Below are 20,072 nucleotides of genomic sequence, written 5' to 3' on the forward strand. Positions count from 1 at the left end.
ATTTGGTGCTTTTCGCTGCTTTTTTTTTTTTACGACTGTTTTTGGAGCTGCACATTTTCGCGTGTTTTTCAAAACGGCCGCGTAAAAAAAAAAACGTCCCTTTGGAACAGAACGACGTTTTTGCCATTGAAATCAATGGGCAGATATTTGGAGGCCTTCGGCTTCCGATTTTTCGCCCGTTTATGGCCCGAAAGACGGCCGGAAATAAGCTGTGTGAACATACCCTTATAATTCTGTAGTCAAACCGGTATTTATATAGTAATCATAAAAATACAAGCATATTTATTGAATCTGTTAATTAAGACGTACTTATTAAAGGGCTTGGTTGTCATTGGTGTAATAGAAGCAATTTTTTCAGTCGGCTTTATCAAATAATGATTTTAGGGGCTAAACTGTTCTTCTGTACCTTATTTTAAAATATTAAACATGTATTTCTGGTCCATTGATGAGCTTAACGCACCTACTAAGAAATATGGATAACGCAATGCTATAAAAGGGTTATTGGTACTGAACTGCGCTTCATTGGATTGGTAATAAAAAGCTATCTTCTCCTCTTCCTGTTCTGGATCGGTTCAGCCTAGTCAGACCTGCCAAAATATTCCTCTGATTTCACTCCAAGCAGAAAGGAGTAACCAGAACTGAGCTGGCGGGGGAAGGAGAACAGGGGGAGGAGGGGAAGGGAAAGAATGGGGAGTCACAAAACATAATGTGGGGGGGGGGGTATTAATCGAGGGGCCAACAAACTTAAAGGATGTGATTTTTTTAAATACAAAAGGAATGTACATACATCGGGGATCTACATATGGGTTTATTAATCCGTGGACAAGCAAATTTAAAGAAATACTGCTCACCCCCCACACATACAAACACACAAGTCTGTGGTCCTAAAATCGAAATCCTATATTAGAAAGTTTTGTGGTTGCCATGGCTTCATCGAAGGACATACAATATACTTAGTTCTTATCCGTTTCCCTGATGTCAGTCGTCTTTGTTGTTTCTGACGGTGCATCATGATGTGCTCCCCCGATTTAGTGACGTCAATATGGATGATACTTAATACCACAGCATTTGAAATAAGATTTATGGGGGAGTAAGCGAAAATAGATGTCTGGCAGCTATCCTATGTGTATGTATGGCCAGCATTTTTTGTAAAATAGTAGAGCCTCTTTAATTTAATCAACATTTTGCTTAGGAACTATACATCACAACTTTGACAGGTATAAAGCGGACTATAGACATGAGAGATTTGTTGGCAAATTCAGACAATTGTGGTGGGATCTACTGACAATCTAATGTCTATGGTCAATCATTGACATAGACCATGCTATATTACTGAGCAGTGGTTCTAGGAGATAAAAAATTCACAGGACAGAGCACCAAACAGCAGCATATGGAGTTCCCGTGGCTCCATACCATGGAGTTTCTGGGACTCCGTGCTATAAAGTCAGCGTATCTTGAATTTTAGATTTCACCCTACTTTCTCTTCCTCTGTACTATTCTATAAATCCCTTGATGCCTCCGATTGATTATCCTTCTCCAAATATTTTCCTAAATAAACTACTGTCACGAAAGGTGGGTATGTGGACCCACTGGGCTGTACCGCCGTAGCGGGATAGCAGCTGGCCAACAGAGTACCAAGTCAATATTCAAATAGTCCAAGCACAAGGGTACCTGTAGGGGTTCAGACAGTAGCAATGGCTAGGCACAGATGGGACCTTGACAGCAGACACCAGATGTGGTGTAACACAGCAGGCGGAACCGGTGGCACAACACGACTCCAACTGGTTTAAGGCACAGGAACAAATAGTACGGGATACAGGGTACAGGTAGCAGGGCACAGGAACAGGATAACACTAAGGGACAATTTGGAAGCCTAACATAGGAAAACACAACAGCGCTCAGGCAATGAGCAAAGGGGCAGGGCCCTTCTTATAGTCCAGGGTGATCATTCGCTAATTAGTGATTCCCATGTGCGGGCGCTGGCCCTTTAAGCCTGAGCACAAGCGTGCGCGCGCACCCTACGGGACACAGCGGACCGGAGCGGAAGTGGACGCTGGCGTCTCCTGCGGAGGAGATGCAGGCCAGCGCTCACAGATCCATGGCTGCGGCCGTCGGGGGTGAGTAATCCCAACTGTCCGCGGCCATGGACGCTACAGTATTTCCCCCCCCCCCTTATGCCCCCTCTTCTTGGGGCCAGAGGGAGAGAGGAACTTCTTAATAAGGTCAGGGGCATTGAGGTTCTCTTCTGGCTCCCAAGACCTCTCCTCTGGACCAAACTCCTTCCAATCCGCCAAATAAAAAGTTCTTCCTCCTATGAAGTCCTAAGTCCAGGATCTCCTTAACCTGAAATACATCGGAAGAACCGCTGGGAGCAACTGCAGAGCTAGGCGTTTTTGTGTAGCGGCTGAGGACCACAAGCTTTAGGAAGGACACATGAAAGGAGTTGGGGATCCTGAGGTTGGGAGGCAGCCGAAGTTTGTAGGAGACAGGTTCGATTTGCTGTAGGATCTCAAAGGGAACCTGCGAGAAAACTTGTACGAAGGTACCTTTTAGATGGATAGTCCTTGAGGACGGCCAGACTTTGGTACCCGGAAGATACTGAGGCGGCTCTCCTAGTATCCGCCTTTCGCTTCATGCTGTCGACCGCCAGCAGAATAGAGGGCACGGTTTGCTGCCAGATCTGTAGAAAGTTCCTGAATGCAGAGTCCGCTGCGGGCACCTGGGACGTAGCTTAAACAGGAAGAGGAATTTGTGGATGTTGGCCGTAGACTATGAAGAATGGTGTAGAAGCATTGGACACACTTGTGTGGTTGTTTTATGAGAACTCGGCCCAAGGAAGAAGCTGTACCCAGTCAACAACGGTGTCTCCTGGGGAGGAGATGCGGGCCAGCTCTCACAGATCCATGGCTGTGGCCGCCAGGGGGTGAGTAATCTCGACTGTCCACGGCCATGGATGCTACAACGAAGAGATTATGAGTATAGAGCCAGGGAGGCTGAGCTGTGACCTTCCCCACTATAGCTGTGACACCGGAAGCTGTCTAACCTTCAGCAGTAAGGGTATAAACAGATGCACCAAATCGCGGTAAAAACTGCATGTTTTGGTGGGGTTTTTTTTAATTCAGTTTTGACCGCACCTCAACCGCAACATCTGTATATACCCTAACCATGGTAGGAGTGTGTGTCCCCCTTTTGAAGAGGTTGTGTGGAACAGTCTATGCAATTTTGTCATATAGGAATATCTGGTGCCTATATATGAGGGACACAAGTTTGACTCAACCCTTAAAAAGTAGGAAAAGCGTGTCACTGAATCCTGATTTAGACTGTTTCCAAGGAAAGACTATCTGAAACGAAGCGGTAAGGCGCTCACCCGAATGCTTCTGCCGCTTCTTTTTGGCGTTTGGTGGTGGTCTGTGTTTGGACCCCCACTGATCAAAACTTCTGACATGTCACTATGACATGTGAAAAGTTTTTGTAAAAGTTTAGTTAGTCTTTAATGGAACATGATCGAAACTATAGTTTTGTTCGGAGTTGTCCTTTAAGCAAAACCTCTCATATAACATTCAAAGGAACTTGGCATGTTTTCGTTTTTTTCTGTTGGTTTCTTATGAACTATGACAAAGATATATATATATATACACCACCATATGAAATCTGAGGCATACAGTGGTGTGGTAGGGATTCATAGAAACCTATGGGTGCCATATTAGGGTATGTGCACACGATAGCAGGCATTTACGTCTGAAAAGACACTGTTTTCCGGAGAAAACAGCTGCCTCGTTTCAGCCGTAATTGCTCCTCGCATTTTGCGTAAATTGAGTTCAATGAAGAACAGCTCAAATTCCGTTCAAAGAAGTGTCCTGCATATAATGTATATAAGTGTCCTGCATATAATGTATATAAGTGTCCTGCACTTCTTTTGACGAGGCTGTATTTTTACGCGTCGTTGTTTGACAGCTGTCAAACGACGACGCGTAAATGACTGGTCGTCGGCACACTACGTCGGCAAACCCATTCAAATGAATGGGCAGATGTTTGCCGACGTATTGTAGCCCTATTTTCAGACGTAAAACGAGGCATAATACGCCTTGTTTACGTCTGAAAATAGGTCATATGAACCCAGCCTTACTGTTCTGTACAACTCTGAGGTGTTTCAGAGCCATAATACGGCTGTGTGCATGACCTCTACGGGTCAGGTAGTTTATGTCCATTTATTGTTTTGAAATAATTAAACACTTTTTTCTTAATAAAACAAAAATCCCAACTGTCCTTTAGTCATGCTCCTCAATGTAGTTCTTAAAAATTCTATTCAGCGGTTTTATCTCTTTCATGGATATCTGGGTGAAATCCAGCATGGCAACCATTAGGCCCTGTTCACACTGAGTTGTTTTTTTACTCTGAAAGCGCCCCCCATTGATTTCAATGGGAAGCGGAGGCGTTTTTTTCCCCTCAAGCGGTAAAACCGGCTCGCGGGAAAAAGCGACGTGCCCTATCTTCAGGCGTTTACGTCTCTGACCTACCATTGACATCAATGAAAGGCAGAGAAAGCGCCTTTCTAGCTGCGTTTTTGCCCGCGGCGCTCAATGGCCGTGGGCGAAAAATTTGCCAAAAAACTGTGTGAACGGGTCTTACAGGGTTTATAATACAGTTTTCTTAGATTACTGAATGGTAAAAACAGATTTGTCATACAGGACTCTAGGAAAGTTTAAAGGGGTATTCTGGTTGTAGCACGTCCACTGGTTAGGGATCACTATGCCACGCTCCATACAATTTCTCCTGGCAAGCGGCCTTGCTCCTAGGGGGGGACGGGGGACACTGGACCCCCATTCTGGAAATTGGTGTGGGTCCCAGCGGTCAGACTCCCATCGATTTTAACAGTTATCACTTATCCAGAGGAAAGGTGATGACTTGTTACAACCGGAATACTCCTTTGATCCATTGATCTCATTTGATAGTTGTAAGAATAAGTAGACCAGTTAATGCAGTGGCGTAACTACCGCTGTAGCGGCTGCTACGGGGCCCGCCGCATGAGGGGGCCCGTGTCGCCCGCCGGCACTTGCCCCCACCATGGCCGGAGGCTCCGCTAGCAGCCGCTATGGCTGCTACAGCGCGACGCCACTGAACACTACGGCAGAGCAGGGAGGTATCTCCCCGCTCTGCCATTAAACAAAAGACATGTATCCCCTCTCCACAGGACATGTATCCCCGGGGTCTCCACAGGATCTCCACAGGATAGGGTATACATGTGTGATCGCTGGCATTGATAGGGAGAACGGGGGACTGAAAGTCCCCTGAAGTTCTCCATCACAAACCTCGGACTTCCGGGGTCTGTGTCGGCAGCTCCGTAGAAATGAATGGAGCGCCGGTCGCGCTTGTGCGCATGCGTGACCAGCGCTCCTTTTCATTTTTATTGAGCTGCGCAGACGCCGGAAGTCAGAGGTTAGTAATGGACAACTTCGGGGGACTTTCAGTCCCCCGTTCTCCCTATCGCTGCCAGCGATCAGACATGTATCCCCTATCCTTTGGAGGGGGGGGACGCTGTATGGCGTTCCCTACAGGGGGGGGACGCTGTATGGCGTTCCCTACAGGGGGGGGACGCTGTATGGCGTTCCCTACAGGGGGGGGGACGCTGTATGGCGTTCCCTACAGGGGGGGGGACGCTGTATGGCGTTCCCTACAGGGGGGGGGACGCTGTATGGCGTTCCCTACAGGGGGGGGGACGCTGTATGGCGTTCCCTACAGGGGGGGGACGCTGTATGGCGTTCCCTACAGGGGGGGGGACGCTGTATGGCGTTCCCTACAGGGGGGATGTATGGCGTTATCTACAGGGGGGCTGTATGGCGTTATCTACAGGGGGATTTATGGCGTTATCTACAGGAGGGCTGTATGGCGTTACCTACAGGGGGACTGTATGGCGTTATCTACAGGGGGGCTGTATGGCGTTATCTACAGGAGGGCTGTATGGCGTTACCTACAGGGGGACTGTATGGCGTTATCTACAGGGGGGCTGTATGGCGTTATCTACAGGGGGGGCTGTAAAAAAGGCACTATCTACAAGGGTGTGATACCCAGGGGAGGGGGGGCCCAGTCAAAAGTTTGCTATGGGGCCCAGTCTTTCCTAGTTACGCCCCTGAGTTAATGTGTCCTGGATCAACCAACACATTTATGATGTTCATGAAGGGTTAAATTGTCCAGAAAGTAAAATATGTCCCAGGAAGGGAGACAGTGAGAGGGGTAACTTCTGTTATGATGAAAGTAGGAATGTGCAGAATTTGTGAGTCTCTGAAAACCACAGAACTGCTCCTACCTGCCCTGAGCAAACCAGCACCCGTCCAAGAGACTCAATCATGCCATGAGTCACTGTAAACGTGGAGGGGGAGATTATTCCTTCATGTGGACAACGAACAAACCTTTCATACAACTTTCTTTTACGATCAGATGTAACTTTACAAGTCAAAGGTGCTGCTGACCTTTTAGGCCCCTAAACCGTATGGTCATTAGGTCAGTGTTTTAACAATGAATATGCCCCTTTTACACAACTCCTTTTCCAGCTGTATTGATCCTTTTTACTAATAAGGCATATCTGGTATTAAGTAACCTGGTTACCCTCATCACATCCTAGAGCCATATTCCTAAATAGCAAAACAAGAAATAGGCCAGAAATCAGACATTCTTGTGTAAAGATGGAAAAGAATCCAGAGAAACTGATAGTGCTGTTAGATTTGGTCTCCTTACGATAGAAAAGTCATTAAACTGTTTCTACATTAGGTGGGGGGGGTCCAGAGGCCTGTGTGCAGTCAACTGCAGATTGTTAGATTTCTATGCAGCAGATTTACCAGCCCCCACAAGGGAACATTTTTCGCTTGATAGATGAGGTGCTTTTGCTCTGAAACTCTGGAAAACCTACAAAGAGTTATGTGTTCAAGACTAACGGCAGGATTTGGGAGGCTGGAGAGAAGCCTGGCACATGTTACAGCTCTATGCATATAACACATGTGAAATTTCCATTCTCAGAACCTATCCATCACTCTCTAATTAAGAGAACATTTGCATGCAATTAGTGTGCGTGTGTTTTATATATTTTATTTTTTAAGTAATCGAAACAATTATGTTGCACATATGGTCTACCTTGTACCTGAGCCTTGTACTCCATTTGCATTGTCCCAGTACCCAGCACATCTTCAGGTTTTGTTTTTTTAATTGGATAGTTAAGTGTCTAGTTTGCCTATATATCTAATACAGCCCTACTTATATTTCTTGCATTGCAGGTATAAAGGTTCTGGTTTGGAGCAACCTTGATCTCTTCCCGCTCATGGATGTAAATGTAAGTCCAGAATATCAGCTGGTTGCTGCATTTGAACATACATTAATGTCCTATTCGCTGACCACGCGCAGCTGACAGTCAGTGGCCGCATGAGCTTCCTGAGTAATGGCAGAGATTGCAGAAACAAACCTCTCTGCAGTTTTCAGTCCTAATACAGAGCGGTCAATACTAGTATAGTCGGTAATCTTAGGCCAGGGTCAGGCTGGGCCTCATTACAAAATTTGTACCAGAGACACACAATTCTCAAATGCCAATTTATAGTGCAGGTGTCCGGTTAGGTGACAGAGGCCAATGGCTCCCCTCAGGGCCCAGGTGTGACTGAAACCTGTGCACCCACTATAGTTTTGCCCCTGGACTGGCCCAACAGAGGATCAAACAGTGGACCCAAAAATGCTATGAAGCTGACTGTGGAGGGGATCATGTTCTGATGGTATTTATATGCAATGGTAAATGTAGTTTAAAATGTAGAAGAAAGTAGATGTTCACTTGTTCTATATAGCCGGAGGTTGGGCCCTTATTCAAAATGTATTTTCGGACTGTGCTTGTGGAGGTGTTTGTCTTTAGAAACGTAAATGTAAAAGTGGATTTTCCGTACGAAGTCAGTGGGAACAGTTGGGACTTCAATAAGAAAATCAGCGGCTCTTCTCCAATTACTGTTGCCAAGCACTCATGACAGTGGCACTTTAAACACAAAGTATGATAGCTGTGATTTTTTTCCTGATTTTTGTTTCTTCTTTACTGTTCCAGAAAATGCATCAGCACAGAACGTCGCTGACTTTTGACCAGAACACCAAGGTATTCTTTTTTTTTTTTTTTAAGGACATACTCACTAATGCAAATGGCAGATCTACTTCTCTGTCATACTTTATAATAGATTTCATTGTGCTTAAAGTGTTGCATACTATGCAGCAAAAGTGGGTTTCGATTTATATGCAATTTCACAAATCCATTTACTAACACTTATTTATCAAACTGGATGCTATTGCTTTTAGTTTTTGTCTCCAGATCTCCAAGCTTTAGTGGGACAACCACTTTTTTAATAGAAGCCAGCCTGGTGATCAGCTGGGCACCGTGGGTCCGGCTTCAGAAACTCCTGATGTTTAGCTGTCGTTGCCAGGGAAGCTATGCCCGACCGTAAATTTTTCCCTGCAGCAGGGAACATGCATAAATATGAATGAACAGCACAGAAATCTTCACTATTGTAATACATGGATGGGCCAGTTTAACAAGAACAAGAGTTACTCTTTGTTGGCATCTATGAGCTCAGGCTCATAGAAGGGGGTACCATGTGGGGGACCACCCTCTATGATGTCCATGTTGACTAACAGGGCATATGGAAAGGGTTTTTCTTCATGAGACAAACCCTTTAATGGGCCGGCTAAAGGTCTCAATGAATGCCTATTGAAGTCTGAGGCTTGCCATCAACATTAGCTCAGAGATCTTAAGATCTCTAAGCTAAAAGCTGAAGGGGCACAATGCCAGAAGAGTGCTGGGTGCCCTTTTGTTCTAGAGATCGTGAGGTCACAGCAAACTGTACACTTTAACTTCCCCACTGGTTAATGTATTCAATACTTCAGACTATAATAAGGAAAGGACTATAGTCCTATCAGAACCTTCACCTATTATGAGCTGTGATCAGTCCTATCTGTGTGATATGTTTATTCTTGTGATATAAAGGCCTGTTCACATCTGCGTTCTGTGTTTCCATTGCTCTTCTCTGTCAGAGGAGCAGAACCACAAAAATACCGGAAGTGCCGGTTCCCGTGCATGATGGACACGTGCTGCGCTTTTGTTTCCTGGGATTTTTGACCGGATCCGTGCCGGATGCCCCTAACGGAGGCTCAAATGCAGATGTGAACAGGCCTTAAGGGAGTCCCGTTATTTCTTTTCCAATTGATATTTTGTGAATGTTTTGTTTTTTTTTACAAATATCACTATTTGGATGTTTATCATGAAAGCTGACAAGTTTCTGCATGCCCCATCCATTCCATTAACTCAGCCTAAAAAACTCTTCCTGAATTTTATGTCTTGCACTATTTTTCTTACATAGCAGTTCTAACAAATATATTCAATTAAACCGGAGTCATTATTATTTTACATAAAGACTTTAAAACACTACATAAGTTTTTATCATATGAGGCCAAAAATAACTTTTGAGTTCCTTAAAAGTTGGTCAGATTTATATTAAAATACAGCAATAAAATACTGCTTTCCCTTTTAGTCTTTCTGCCTTGCCTGTCCCAGAGGTCATAGTTGGTTAAGGGGGGGGTAATGGAGAGGGAGTTGGCCCATCTCATTTGGACCCCCCACAACCCCCCTGGCTTCCTGAAAGCTATCCAGAGGCTGAGAGCCTAACAAAAAGCAGGTGTCCTAAATGAGCTGGGGGATGGGAGAGTGGGGGCTTTGAGGGGGTAGGGAATTCAAGGCAGGCTCTGGTTAACTCTTGTTTAACTTTTGTAGGGTCTTGTAAATGCATTTGTTTCTAGATTAAAAACAATAATGATTGCAACAAAGACTGTACCAGGTTTGTTATAACTAAACACTTGTGACAAAAAATGTTAGTAGAATACTCCAAAACATACAACCTTTCTAGCCATATCATTGGCCCTCCACTCTGCCTCATCATAAATGTAATTTTTTGATTTGTAGATTGAAATTAAAAAATGTTATGATATGCTGAAAGCAAACAATCTGAAACTGGCCATACAATAGACATTTTAAACAGACATAAAAGACGACCATTTTCTGCCGACTGTTGATGCTTTTTTGTGACACGACAAGGCATGACAGAGATGACTGAAGGCAGATATGTGTGGAAAGGTCTATCTGACATTTGGATTTTTTTTTGCAGTGTTCATTCGTTGACATAATTAGTAAGTCCTTCATGACAAAGGACACCACGGGGCATGTTCAAATATGGTGTGGGATGAGTCTACAAACAAAAATGTCTCACACCATCAATAGAATCCCAGCCTAAGGCCTCATGCACACGACCGTAAAAACACCCGTTATTGCGGGTCGTAATTACGACCTGCAATAACGGGCCCATAGACTTCTGTTAGTCACGGGTACCTTCCCGTTTTCTCACGGGAAGGTGCCCGTGGCGTTAAAAAAATAGAGCATGTTCTATTTTTTCATTTTACGGGCCGTGCTGCTATACTTCGTAATGGCAGCACGGCTCGCAAAAGCGGCCGGCTGCCGTGGCCGCCCGTGCCCAGCCTTGCTCGTAAATTACGAGTCGTAATTACGAGCACGGTCGTGTGCATGAGGCCTAAGGGTAAGGCCCCATGCACACGACCGTGCCCGCAATCACGGCCCGCGATTGCGGGCACGACAGCCGCAAAATGCAAAAGAACGGACATGTTCCATAATTCCCGGAACATTTCCACGGCACGGACACCCTTCCGTAGTGCTACGGAAAGGTGTCAGTGTTCAATGAAAGTGAATGGCTCCGTGCACACGAACGTGCTTTTGCGTCCGCAATTCCCCCGAAAATCCACGGGAGAATTGCGGCCCCATTCATTCCTATGGGGCCATGCACACGACCGTGGTTTCCACGGTCCGTGCATGGCCCAGGAGCCTGGACCGCAGAAAGAACGGGCATGTCTTATTACGGCCGTGTTCTGCAGTCTAGGCTCATAGAAAATAATGGATGCGGCCATGTGCACGGCCCGCGATTTGCTCGGGGGTGACAGTCCACTGCCGGCCGACCCGAAAATCACGGCCGTGCACATGGCTACGGTCGTGTGCATGAGGCCTAACGCCACACGGAGCGGCCCTGACACGGTCGCAACGCGGCCAACAACCACGCTGGCACTATGTAGGAGCGGCTGTCAAATACCTCGTTGAGGTGTATTCCAGTTACATGCGCCTGCGCACTGTCGCTCCATTTATTCTCTATGGGATCACCGAAGATGGCCGAGTGCAGTGTTCAGCTTTTTCCGGCGCTGCCATAGAGAATGAATAGGGGGTAAGTTGTTGTAATTTGCTAAATCGTGCGGCCGTAAAGGGTGTATTAATTCATGGCCACATGATTTTGCAGATAAAGGGACGGTTTACAAGCGTTAACGAGCGGCCACTAACAGGCTGTTTGACAGCCGCACCGGAAATGATGCCGGCGCGGTTGTTAGCCGTGTTGCGACCGTGTTAAGGCTGCTCCGTGTGGCCTTACCCTCAGGGTCCCTTTACACCGGCCATAAAAACGAGCCCTTATCAATGAGACAGCTCGATGCTCGTTTGGTTCTTTCACAAGGAGCTACGATCGCTCGTCCCCATGCATTTCCATCATGTCGGCAGCACATCTCCCTGTTGACACAGGGAGATGTGCTGTCGACAACGTTAATATTTTGTGCTGCATACATGATACAATTAGCTGTTGAATGAGTGTTTGCTCGTTCATCGACTGTGCATTGCCCTGTTTACACCGGGCAATTATCGCCAATGAACGCTCGTTTTCCCGATCGTTGGCCCGTAGTGCAGGCGTAATGTGTTACAATGGATAATGCAAAGTGATGTGTCTGGTCTCATGCTCCTCCATCTGCAGCCATATTATGGACGGGGACGAATGGCGGCCAGAAGATACAGATGTCATAACAAGGGGGCAGGACTTGTGAATGCAGAAAAACAGCACCGAACTTCCTATAAAGACCTATTAGGTTATTAAAATGTTTACAATGGATTTTCCTAAAGCGGCCAACCCCTTTAAGGCTCTGTTCACATTGGCATTAGCTTTTATTTGGTAGCATTTTGTATCTGGTATTGCAGCTCAGCCATTTAGTTAAAAAGAAATTGAGCTGCAATACCAGATACAACCCATGGACAAGAGTGTTGCTGTTTCTGGAACAAAAACGTATTTTTTTTTTTCTAACCCTGAACAACTCATTTTAAAGCCAGGATCACACATGCAGTTTTGGTTCAGCTTTTGGGCCAGTTTTTTTTTTTTTTTTGTTTTTTTAAGCCAAAGCCACAAGTGGATCGAAAAGGAACAGTAAAAAGACAAGACTGATGCTTCTTCTTCCTTTTGTGTTCACTCCTGTGTTTGGCTGAAAAAACTGAGCCAAAAATGGTGTGTGTGATAATGGCCTTAAAGGAGTTGTACCAGATTACACGATTATCACCTATACACAGGATAGGTGATAATTGTCAGATCACTGGGGGTCACAAGAACAGGGTCCTGAACCCCAGTTCCTTCTTACTGCACCTCCTGCAGTGAGGAGGAGCTCGAATGGACTGGCGGGTTAACATGCGCCTATTGCTTCATTTAATGTCTATGGGACTGACTGAAACAGCCGAGCATTGTACTTGGCTATTACCATTATTTACATAGACTTTGAATGGAGCGGCAGCGTTAATGCTTAACCGCTGCTCCATTCAATGTCCTCGTAATCGTGGGGGTCCTAGCGGTGGGGCCTCCAGCGATCAAACATTTCACCTATCTTGCAAACATCTGTTCAAAATTTGGCACATTTTTCGACACATTCTAGATGCAGACACGATCATAAATCTGCCCCTATATCTTGGCTGTATACTTTGGGAGATTTTCCCTAACTTGTCATAAGTAACATTTCAAAATATGAACACTGCCCTTTTATACTAGAAGGAAGTAAATGCAATAGACAGACCAGCCCCACACTCTTAAGCCGGGTTCCCACATAGCGTAAACGCTGCAGAATTTCCGCAACGGAATTCTGTGCGGAAATTCTGCAGCATTTACAGTAGCAGCAAAGTGGATGAGATTTAGAAAATCTCATGTCCACGCTGCGGAAACAAAATGCAGCAAAAATGTTAATGAATTGACCTGCGGTGGGGAATTTAAAGAGGCTCTGTCACCAGATTTTCAAACCCCTATCTCCTATTGCAGCAGATAGGCGCTGCAATGTAGATAACAGGAACGTTTTTTTTTTTTCAAAAACGAGCATTTTTGGCCAAGTTATGAGCATTTTTATATTTATGCAAATGAGCCTTTCTTATGTACAAGTGGGCGTTTTTACTTGTTTTACTAGCTGGGCGTTGTGAATAGAAGTTTATGATGCTGACGAATCAGCATCATCCACTTCTCTTCGTTACCACCCAGCTTCTGGCAGTGCAGACACACAGCGTGTCCTCGCTCGTTCCTCCTGTGGGAGGAAGTGAGTGACGTCACAGCGTGATCTCGCGAGGACACGCTGTGTGTCTGCACTGCCAGAAGCTGGGTGGTAACGAAGAGAAGTGGATGATGCTGATTCGTCAGCATCATAAACTTCTATTCACAACGCCCAGCTAGTAAAACAAGTAAAAACGCCCAGATGTACACACACAATACACGCCCACTTGGACATAACTTTAAACACGCCCAGTTGTACTTAAGACAGGCTCATTTGCATAACTATAAAAATGGTCATAACTTGGCCAAAAATGCTCGTTTTTGAAAAAAAACAAAAAAACGTTCCTGTTATCTACATTGCAGCGCCGATCTGCTGCAATAGGAGATAGGGGTTTGAAAATCTGGTGACAGAGCCTCTATAAATCAGCAGCATGTCAATTTGTTAGTTATTAGCTATTTATTTATTTATTCATTTTCCCCTTGGCTTTCAGTTGCGGGTTTTGCATCCCTATTGAATTCAAAGTGTTGCGACTCAGAAAAAAAAAATCATACTTACCCAGAACTCTCTGCTTCTTCCTCCAATCCGGCCTCCTGGGATGACGTTTCTTATGTGACCGCTGCAGCCAATCACAGGCTACAGTGATCACATGCGCTGTAGCATCATCCAGGGAGGCCAGACCGGGCAGCAAAGGAGGGATACATTACCACAACAATAGTAAGAATGGCCTTTTTTTATTTCTACATTGCTTACCGCAGCAGAAATAATGGCCGACAAACCATCACAATGTGGTGCGGTTTTTCGGAGGGAATGTGCTGCGGGTTCCAGGTCAGATACGCTGCGTACATTTTACGCAGCGTATCTGACCTTTGGGAACCCGGCCTTGGGGTATGTTCATACAGGGCGGATATGCTGTTTAAAAGCGAGCATACGCCCTGTGCACCGCAGGGAATTTCCGCCGAAAAACTGTACCAAATTGTTGGTGCAGTTTTTCGACTGGAATGTCCACTGTGGAAAACTGCATAAAAAAATATATATATTCATACTTACAATGTGTCCCACCGCCATCCTGCAGCCCGGCCTCCTGGGATCACGTTTCATCCCAAGTAACCGCTGCAGCCTGGACGAAGAAGCACAGAATTCTGGGTAAGTACAAGATTTAGTTATTTTCTGAGTTGCGTTTTTTGCGGCGGAATCGCTGCTTTTCTGCTGCAAAAAACTCAACTTCTGCTATTTGTTCTAACCGAAAAAACAGCATGAATCAATATGACCCAAACCTATAAGTGTATGTGCACACGACCTCTTTTCAGATGTAATGGAGGTGTTTTACGCCTCGAATTACGCCTGAAAAGACGGCTCCAATACGTCGGCAAACATCTGCCCATTGCTTGCAATGGGTCTTACGATGTTCTGTGCAGAGGAGCTGTCATTTTACGCGTCGCTGTCATAAGACGGCGCTTAAAATTACAGCCTCAAAAGAAGTGCAGGACGCTTCTTAGGACGTAATTGGAGCCGTTTTTCATTGACTCCAAATGCACTTGTAAAAACATCTGAAATTCTGGAGCGGTTTTCTCCTGAAAACAGCTCCGTAATTTCAGACGTATTTGGCGTTGTCGTGTGCACATACCCTTAAGCATGAGAATTATTCAATTTATATGGGCTGATTCAAGCGTGTATACCCAAAAAGCATCAAGACTGAATATATATAACCTAGAAAAAATAGATGCTCGCAAGACACGAGAAATAAAGAAAATAGAAAAATACTTTATTGAAATACATGATAAAGAAAAATAAACAATAGATTAAAATGAGGAATCCATAAACCACAGTTAAAAACGGTACAAAAAGCGGTGTATCTACTAGATCAGAGGTTCCCAACCGGGGTGCCGCGAGAACTGTCTAGGGGTGCCGCGACACTCTAGGCTCATCCACTGCAAAAGAAAAAAATATAATTTTTTTTTGCTACAAGCTCCGCCCCCGACATTGTAGTAGACGTGACGGGTGCACGTGTTACGAGTACCGCCCACCGCTTCCCACTAGAAGCCTGACGGAGGGAGAGGAGCCACGCTGTGCAAGGTAAGTCTTTATTTTTATTTTTTTTCTTTAGTTTATCAATTGTGTGAGAAATGGAGCCAGGGGAATGCCGGAAGTTTGTAGTCCTCTCCTCTTATACCTCCTCCCTGTAATGTCCTCTGATATCACATAAGTCTGGACAAGCTGGGAGTTGTAGTCCTCTCCTCTTATACCTCCTCCCTGTAATGTCCTCTGATATCACATAACAGTCTGGACAAGCTGGGAGTTGTAGTCCTCTCTTATACCTCCTCCCTGTAATGTCCTCTGATATCACATAACAGTCTGGACAAGCTGGGAGTTGTAGTTCTCTCCTCTTATACCTCCTCCCAGTAATGTCCTCTGATATCACATAACAGTCTGGACAAGCTGGGAGTTGTAGTTCTCTCCTCTTATACCCCCTCCCTGTTATGTCCTCTTATATCCCTTAATAACAGCCTGGACATGCTGGGAGTTGCTGGTCTAATACCTCCTTATTTATTCCTTCCCCAGGAGTAAGCACACTTTCTCTCTGTGATGGTCACTTTACTAGAGGGGCAGATGGTCATTTTACTGGGGGGGGGGGACGGGGACTGAGGCTGATGGTGGCTTTACTGGAGCGGGATAATGGTCATTTTACTGGTGGGGACTGAGGCTGATGGCCACTTTACTGTGGGGACTGAGGCTGATGGTCACTTTACTGTGGGGACTGAGGCTGATGGTCACTTTACTGTGGGGACTGAGGCTGATGGTCACTTTACTGGGGGGGGGGCTTATGGTTTCTTTACTGAGGGGTCATTATACTGTGAGTGGGGGTGCTGATGGTCATTCCACTGTGAGTCTGGGTGCTGATGGTCATTTTACTGTGAGTGGGGGGGGCTGATGGTCATTTTACTGTGGGTGGGGGGGGCTGATGGTCATTTTACTGTGAGTGGGGGGGGGCTGATGGTCATTTTAGTGTGAGTGGGGGGGCTGATGGTCATTTTACTGTGAGTGGGGGGGGGCGCTGATGGTCATTTTACTGTGAGTGGGGGGGGGGGCTGATGGTCATTTTACTGTGAGTGGGGGGGCTGATGGTCATTTTACTGTGAGTGGGGGGGGCTGATGGTCATTTTACTGTGGGTGGGGGGGGGCTGATGGTCATTTTACTGTGGGTGGGGGGGGCTGATGGTCATTTTAGTGTGTGTGTGTGTGGGGGGGGGGCTGATGGTCCTCAAGTGTTTTTTTTTGTCTGCGGTTTTTGCATTCGCTTCAATGGCTTAAAAAAAAATGTGGGCATAAAACACAGCAAAAAAATAAGTCAAACAACGGTGACCATTCAAAATCTGCCTCAAAATACCTAAGGGTATGTTCACACTGCCTATTTACGGACGTAATTCGGGCGTTTTTGCCCCGAATTACGTCTGAAAATAGCGCCTCAATAGCGCTGACAAACATCTGCCCATTGAAAGCAATGGGCAGACGTTTGTCTGTTCACACGAGGCGTATATTTACGCGCCGCTGTCAAATGACGGCGCGTAAATAGACGCCCGCGTAGAAGAAGTGACCTGTCACTTCTTTGGCCGTAATTGGAGCAGCTATTCATTGACTCCAATGAATAGCAGCGCTAATTACGGCCGTAATTGACGCGGCGTTCAAGCGGCTGCACATGCCGGTACGGCTGAAATTACGGGGATGTTTTCAGGCTGAAACATCCCCGTAATTTCAGCCGTTACGGACCCCCGCCGTGTGAACATACCCTTAAGGAAGTTTGAGGCAGCTTTTTAGTTTCAGCCTTAAAAAAAAATAACAGCCTCGTCAAAGAAGTGCAGGACACTTCTTGGGACGTAATTTGAGCCGTTTTTCATTGAATTCAATGAAGAAGAATAGCTCAAAATTACGGCCGTAATTGATGCCTCGCAAAACACGAGTATGAGCAATTACGTCTGAAATGCAGTAGCTGTTTTTCTCCTGAAAACAGCTCCGTAATTTCAGACGTAATGGTTGGTATCGTGTGCACATACCCTAAGAGTGTAGTGCTTGTTTTTTGCCATTTTTGGTAGGGGGTGCCCAGAGAATTTTTTTTTTTTTCCTGGGGTGCCTCGAGCCTGAAAAGGTTGGGAAACTCTGTACTAGATAAATACAGAGTACAAATTTGTATCCATAGCAGGCCTTCAGAAAAGTATAAATGCAAATGCATCCCAAAAGAGGGCATGAGGGTAATATATATGACCAAATATAAATGTAGCAATGTGCTCTATAAACACAGTAATTGTATATAATAATAATATTAATAAGCCATGTGCATAATTGACATCGGTTTAAGCAAATATATGGTCAATAGAAGATGAAGGAAAGACAATAGTCTGCAGAGTTTAACAAAACATATCAAACAGGATATACCATACCCATGGTAGATAAGGGAGGGAACACAGCCAGAGTCCACCCCAACGCACGTTTCGGCGCAAATGCCTTCGTCAGGGGGTGGTGTTAAACAACAGCAAGTTCTACTTAAATGGAGCCGGAGCAATTGAATGCCAATGCGTCAGATGAAAAAGGTCTGTTTAAAATTAGTTGCCTTCACTGTATACTTACCGGCCGCTGTATCCTGGAGAGTGAAGTGACCTCAGTCGCGAGGGGCCGGGACCGGAAAGAGTCACCAAGTCAACAGAATCGGTCACGTGAATCCAGTAACCGGCGAGTGCCGGAGACGGAGGCCGGTCACCACGCACCAATGACAAAGCGGCACAGTGAGCAGAGGACAGAGATGCTGGGTTAAAGTGAGTCAGATCCATCTCCAAATGGGGCATGAATGTTACATTTCATTGATCGTTTGTGAATCACAGGAATGTCTAATATTAAAGCTGCGCGATGCGTCCACCCATTAAAAAGAGACGATGCAGCACGAATCAAATGATCAAAAAAAATTGTGCAATCTATATGCATATATGAAAACAGAAACCATAAATATGACTGTACAATAAAAATAAATACCAAAAACAGTGTGTGAAGTTGAAATAATCAATACGATCAAAGGAGTGCCAATGTGTGGTGTAAAATAAGATGAAAATGCCATAAATTAGCAAAAAAAATCATTTAAAAACCCAATTACAGTGAAAAAATAAAAATGTGACTGTGCTAAATATGATACACTAAAGTATTAATATATGTGAATATTTACCTGTGCAAGCTATAAACAATCATACAATTATTCCAATAGAACAAATATCGTAAATAAATATATATATATGACACATATCAGACTGTAATTCTCATGACATCATTTAGTTCCTCAATACATCGCAAGTGTTCCAACGTGCTTTTCTACGCCCGTCGGTCAATATCGTTGAAACAATATAAGGACCCCAAAGAGGGAAAATGAGACTCCAAAAGGTACAATGAGTTTAACAATATGAATCTAGTCTGTGTAAAGTGAAATTTCTGCTCTTTGTTGCGGGTTTTACCTCCCCATTGAATTCAATGGGGAAAACTCGCAACAAATATACAGCGTTTACGCAAATACAATTGACGTGCTGCGGATTAAAATAACCGCACCGCAGGTCAATTTCTGAGCGTTTTTTCAGATTATTATTTACACAGCCTGTGGATGAGATTTGTTCAAATCTCATAGACTTTGCTGCTACAGTCTTATGCTTCAGGTTTTCCGCAACTAATTCCGAAGCGCAAAAACCGCAGTATTTACGGGACGTGTGAAGTTACCCTTAGGCCGGATTCACACTAGCACGTGCGTTTTGCGCACGGAAAAAAAAGGGGTTTTGCGTGCGCAAAAGGCACTTAACGGCTCCGTGTGTCAGCCCCATATGATGCCCGGCTGCGTGATTTTCGCGCAGCCGCCATCATTATGACACTCCGTTTGGATGTTCGTAAACAGAGTGTTTTCATTCATAGTTTTACAGCTGTTGTGCAAATCACACTCATCCCACGGAAGTGCTTCCGTGTGGTGCGCGTCATTTTCACACACCCATTGACTTCAATGGGTGCGTGATGCGCGTAATACGCCGAAAGAGCGGACATGTCGTGAGTTTTTCGCAGCGGACTCACGCTGCGTAAAAATCACGCAACTGTCTGCACGGCCCCATAGACTAATATAGGTCCGTGCGACGCACGTGAAAATCACGCGCGTTGCACGGACGTATATCCCATTCGTCTGAATAAGCCCTTACTAAACAATTCACCAGTTCAAGGCTAGACAAGAACAAGGTAGAATATAGAGTAATATAAATCAGACGGGATGAGAAATGGCCTTGTGTAAACAGAAATATAACAGATTAGGATAAATAAAGTGAAGAAAGTTAAAGAATGCAGACTTTGCGCAACTTGTCCACAGATCTGGGTTTCTGCTGCAATGCGCTGCACATTTTGAGGGACATTTACTAAACTAAATGTGGCTCAATTTGAGCCAAAAATCTGGCATACATGCCTTGATTTATTGTGTTTTAAGGGGGATTCACACGAACGTGTATTGCGTCCGTGCGGGCCGCGTGGTTTTCACGCGCCACGCACAGACCAATACAAGTCTGTGGCAGTACAGACAGTCCGTGCTTTTTGCGCAGCGTTTGTCCGCTGCGCAAAAAGCGCGACATGGTCAATATCTCTGCGTATTTCGCGCATCACGCACCCAT

At 45.2% G+C, this 20,072-nt stretch overlaps 1 protein-coding gene across 1 annotated transcript in view; it reads left to right on the forward strand.

Annotated features, from left to right (window-relative positions):
* Positions 1-20,072, forward strand: part of GPATCH8 (G-patch domain containing 8) — a 170,791-nt gene that overhangs the window by 10,698 nt on the left and 140,021 nt on the right. The window contains exons 2-3 of the mRNA XM_075846342.1: positions 7,266-7,321; positions 8,069-8,116. Coding sequence (XP_075702457.1) covers positions 7,310-7,321; positions 8,069-8,116 — 60 coding nt within the window. The 5' untranslated portion in view covers positions 7,266-7,309. The remainder of the gene's footprint in view (positions 1-7,265; positions 7,322-8,068; positions 8,117-20,072) is intronic.

This window comes from Rhinoderma darwinii, chromosome 13 (genome assembly GCF_050947455.1).
Source record: "Rhinoderma darwinii isolate aRhiDar2 chromosome 13, aRhiDar2.hap1, whole genome shotgun sequence".
Classification (NCBI taxonomy): Eukaryota; Metazoa; Chordata; class Amphibia; order Anura; family Rhinodermatidae; genus Rhinoderma; species Rhinoderma darwinii.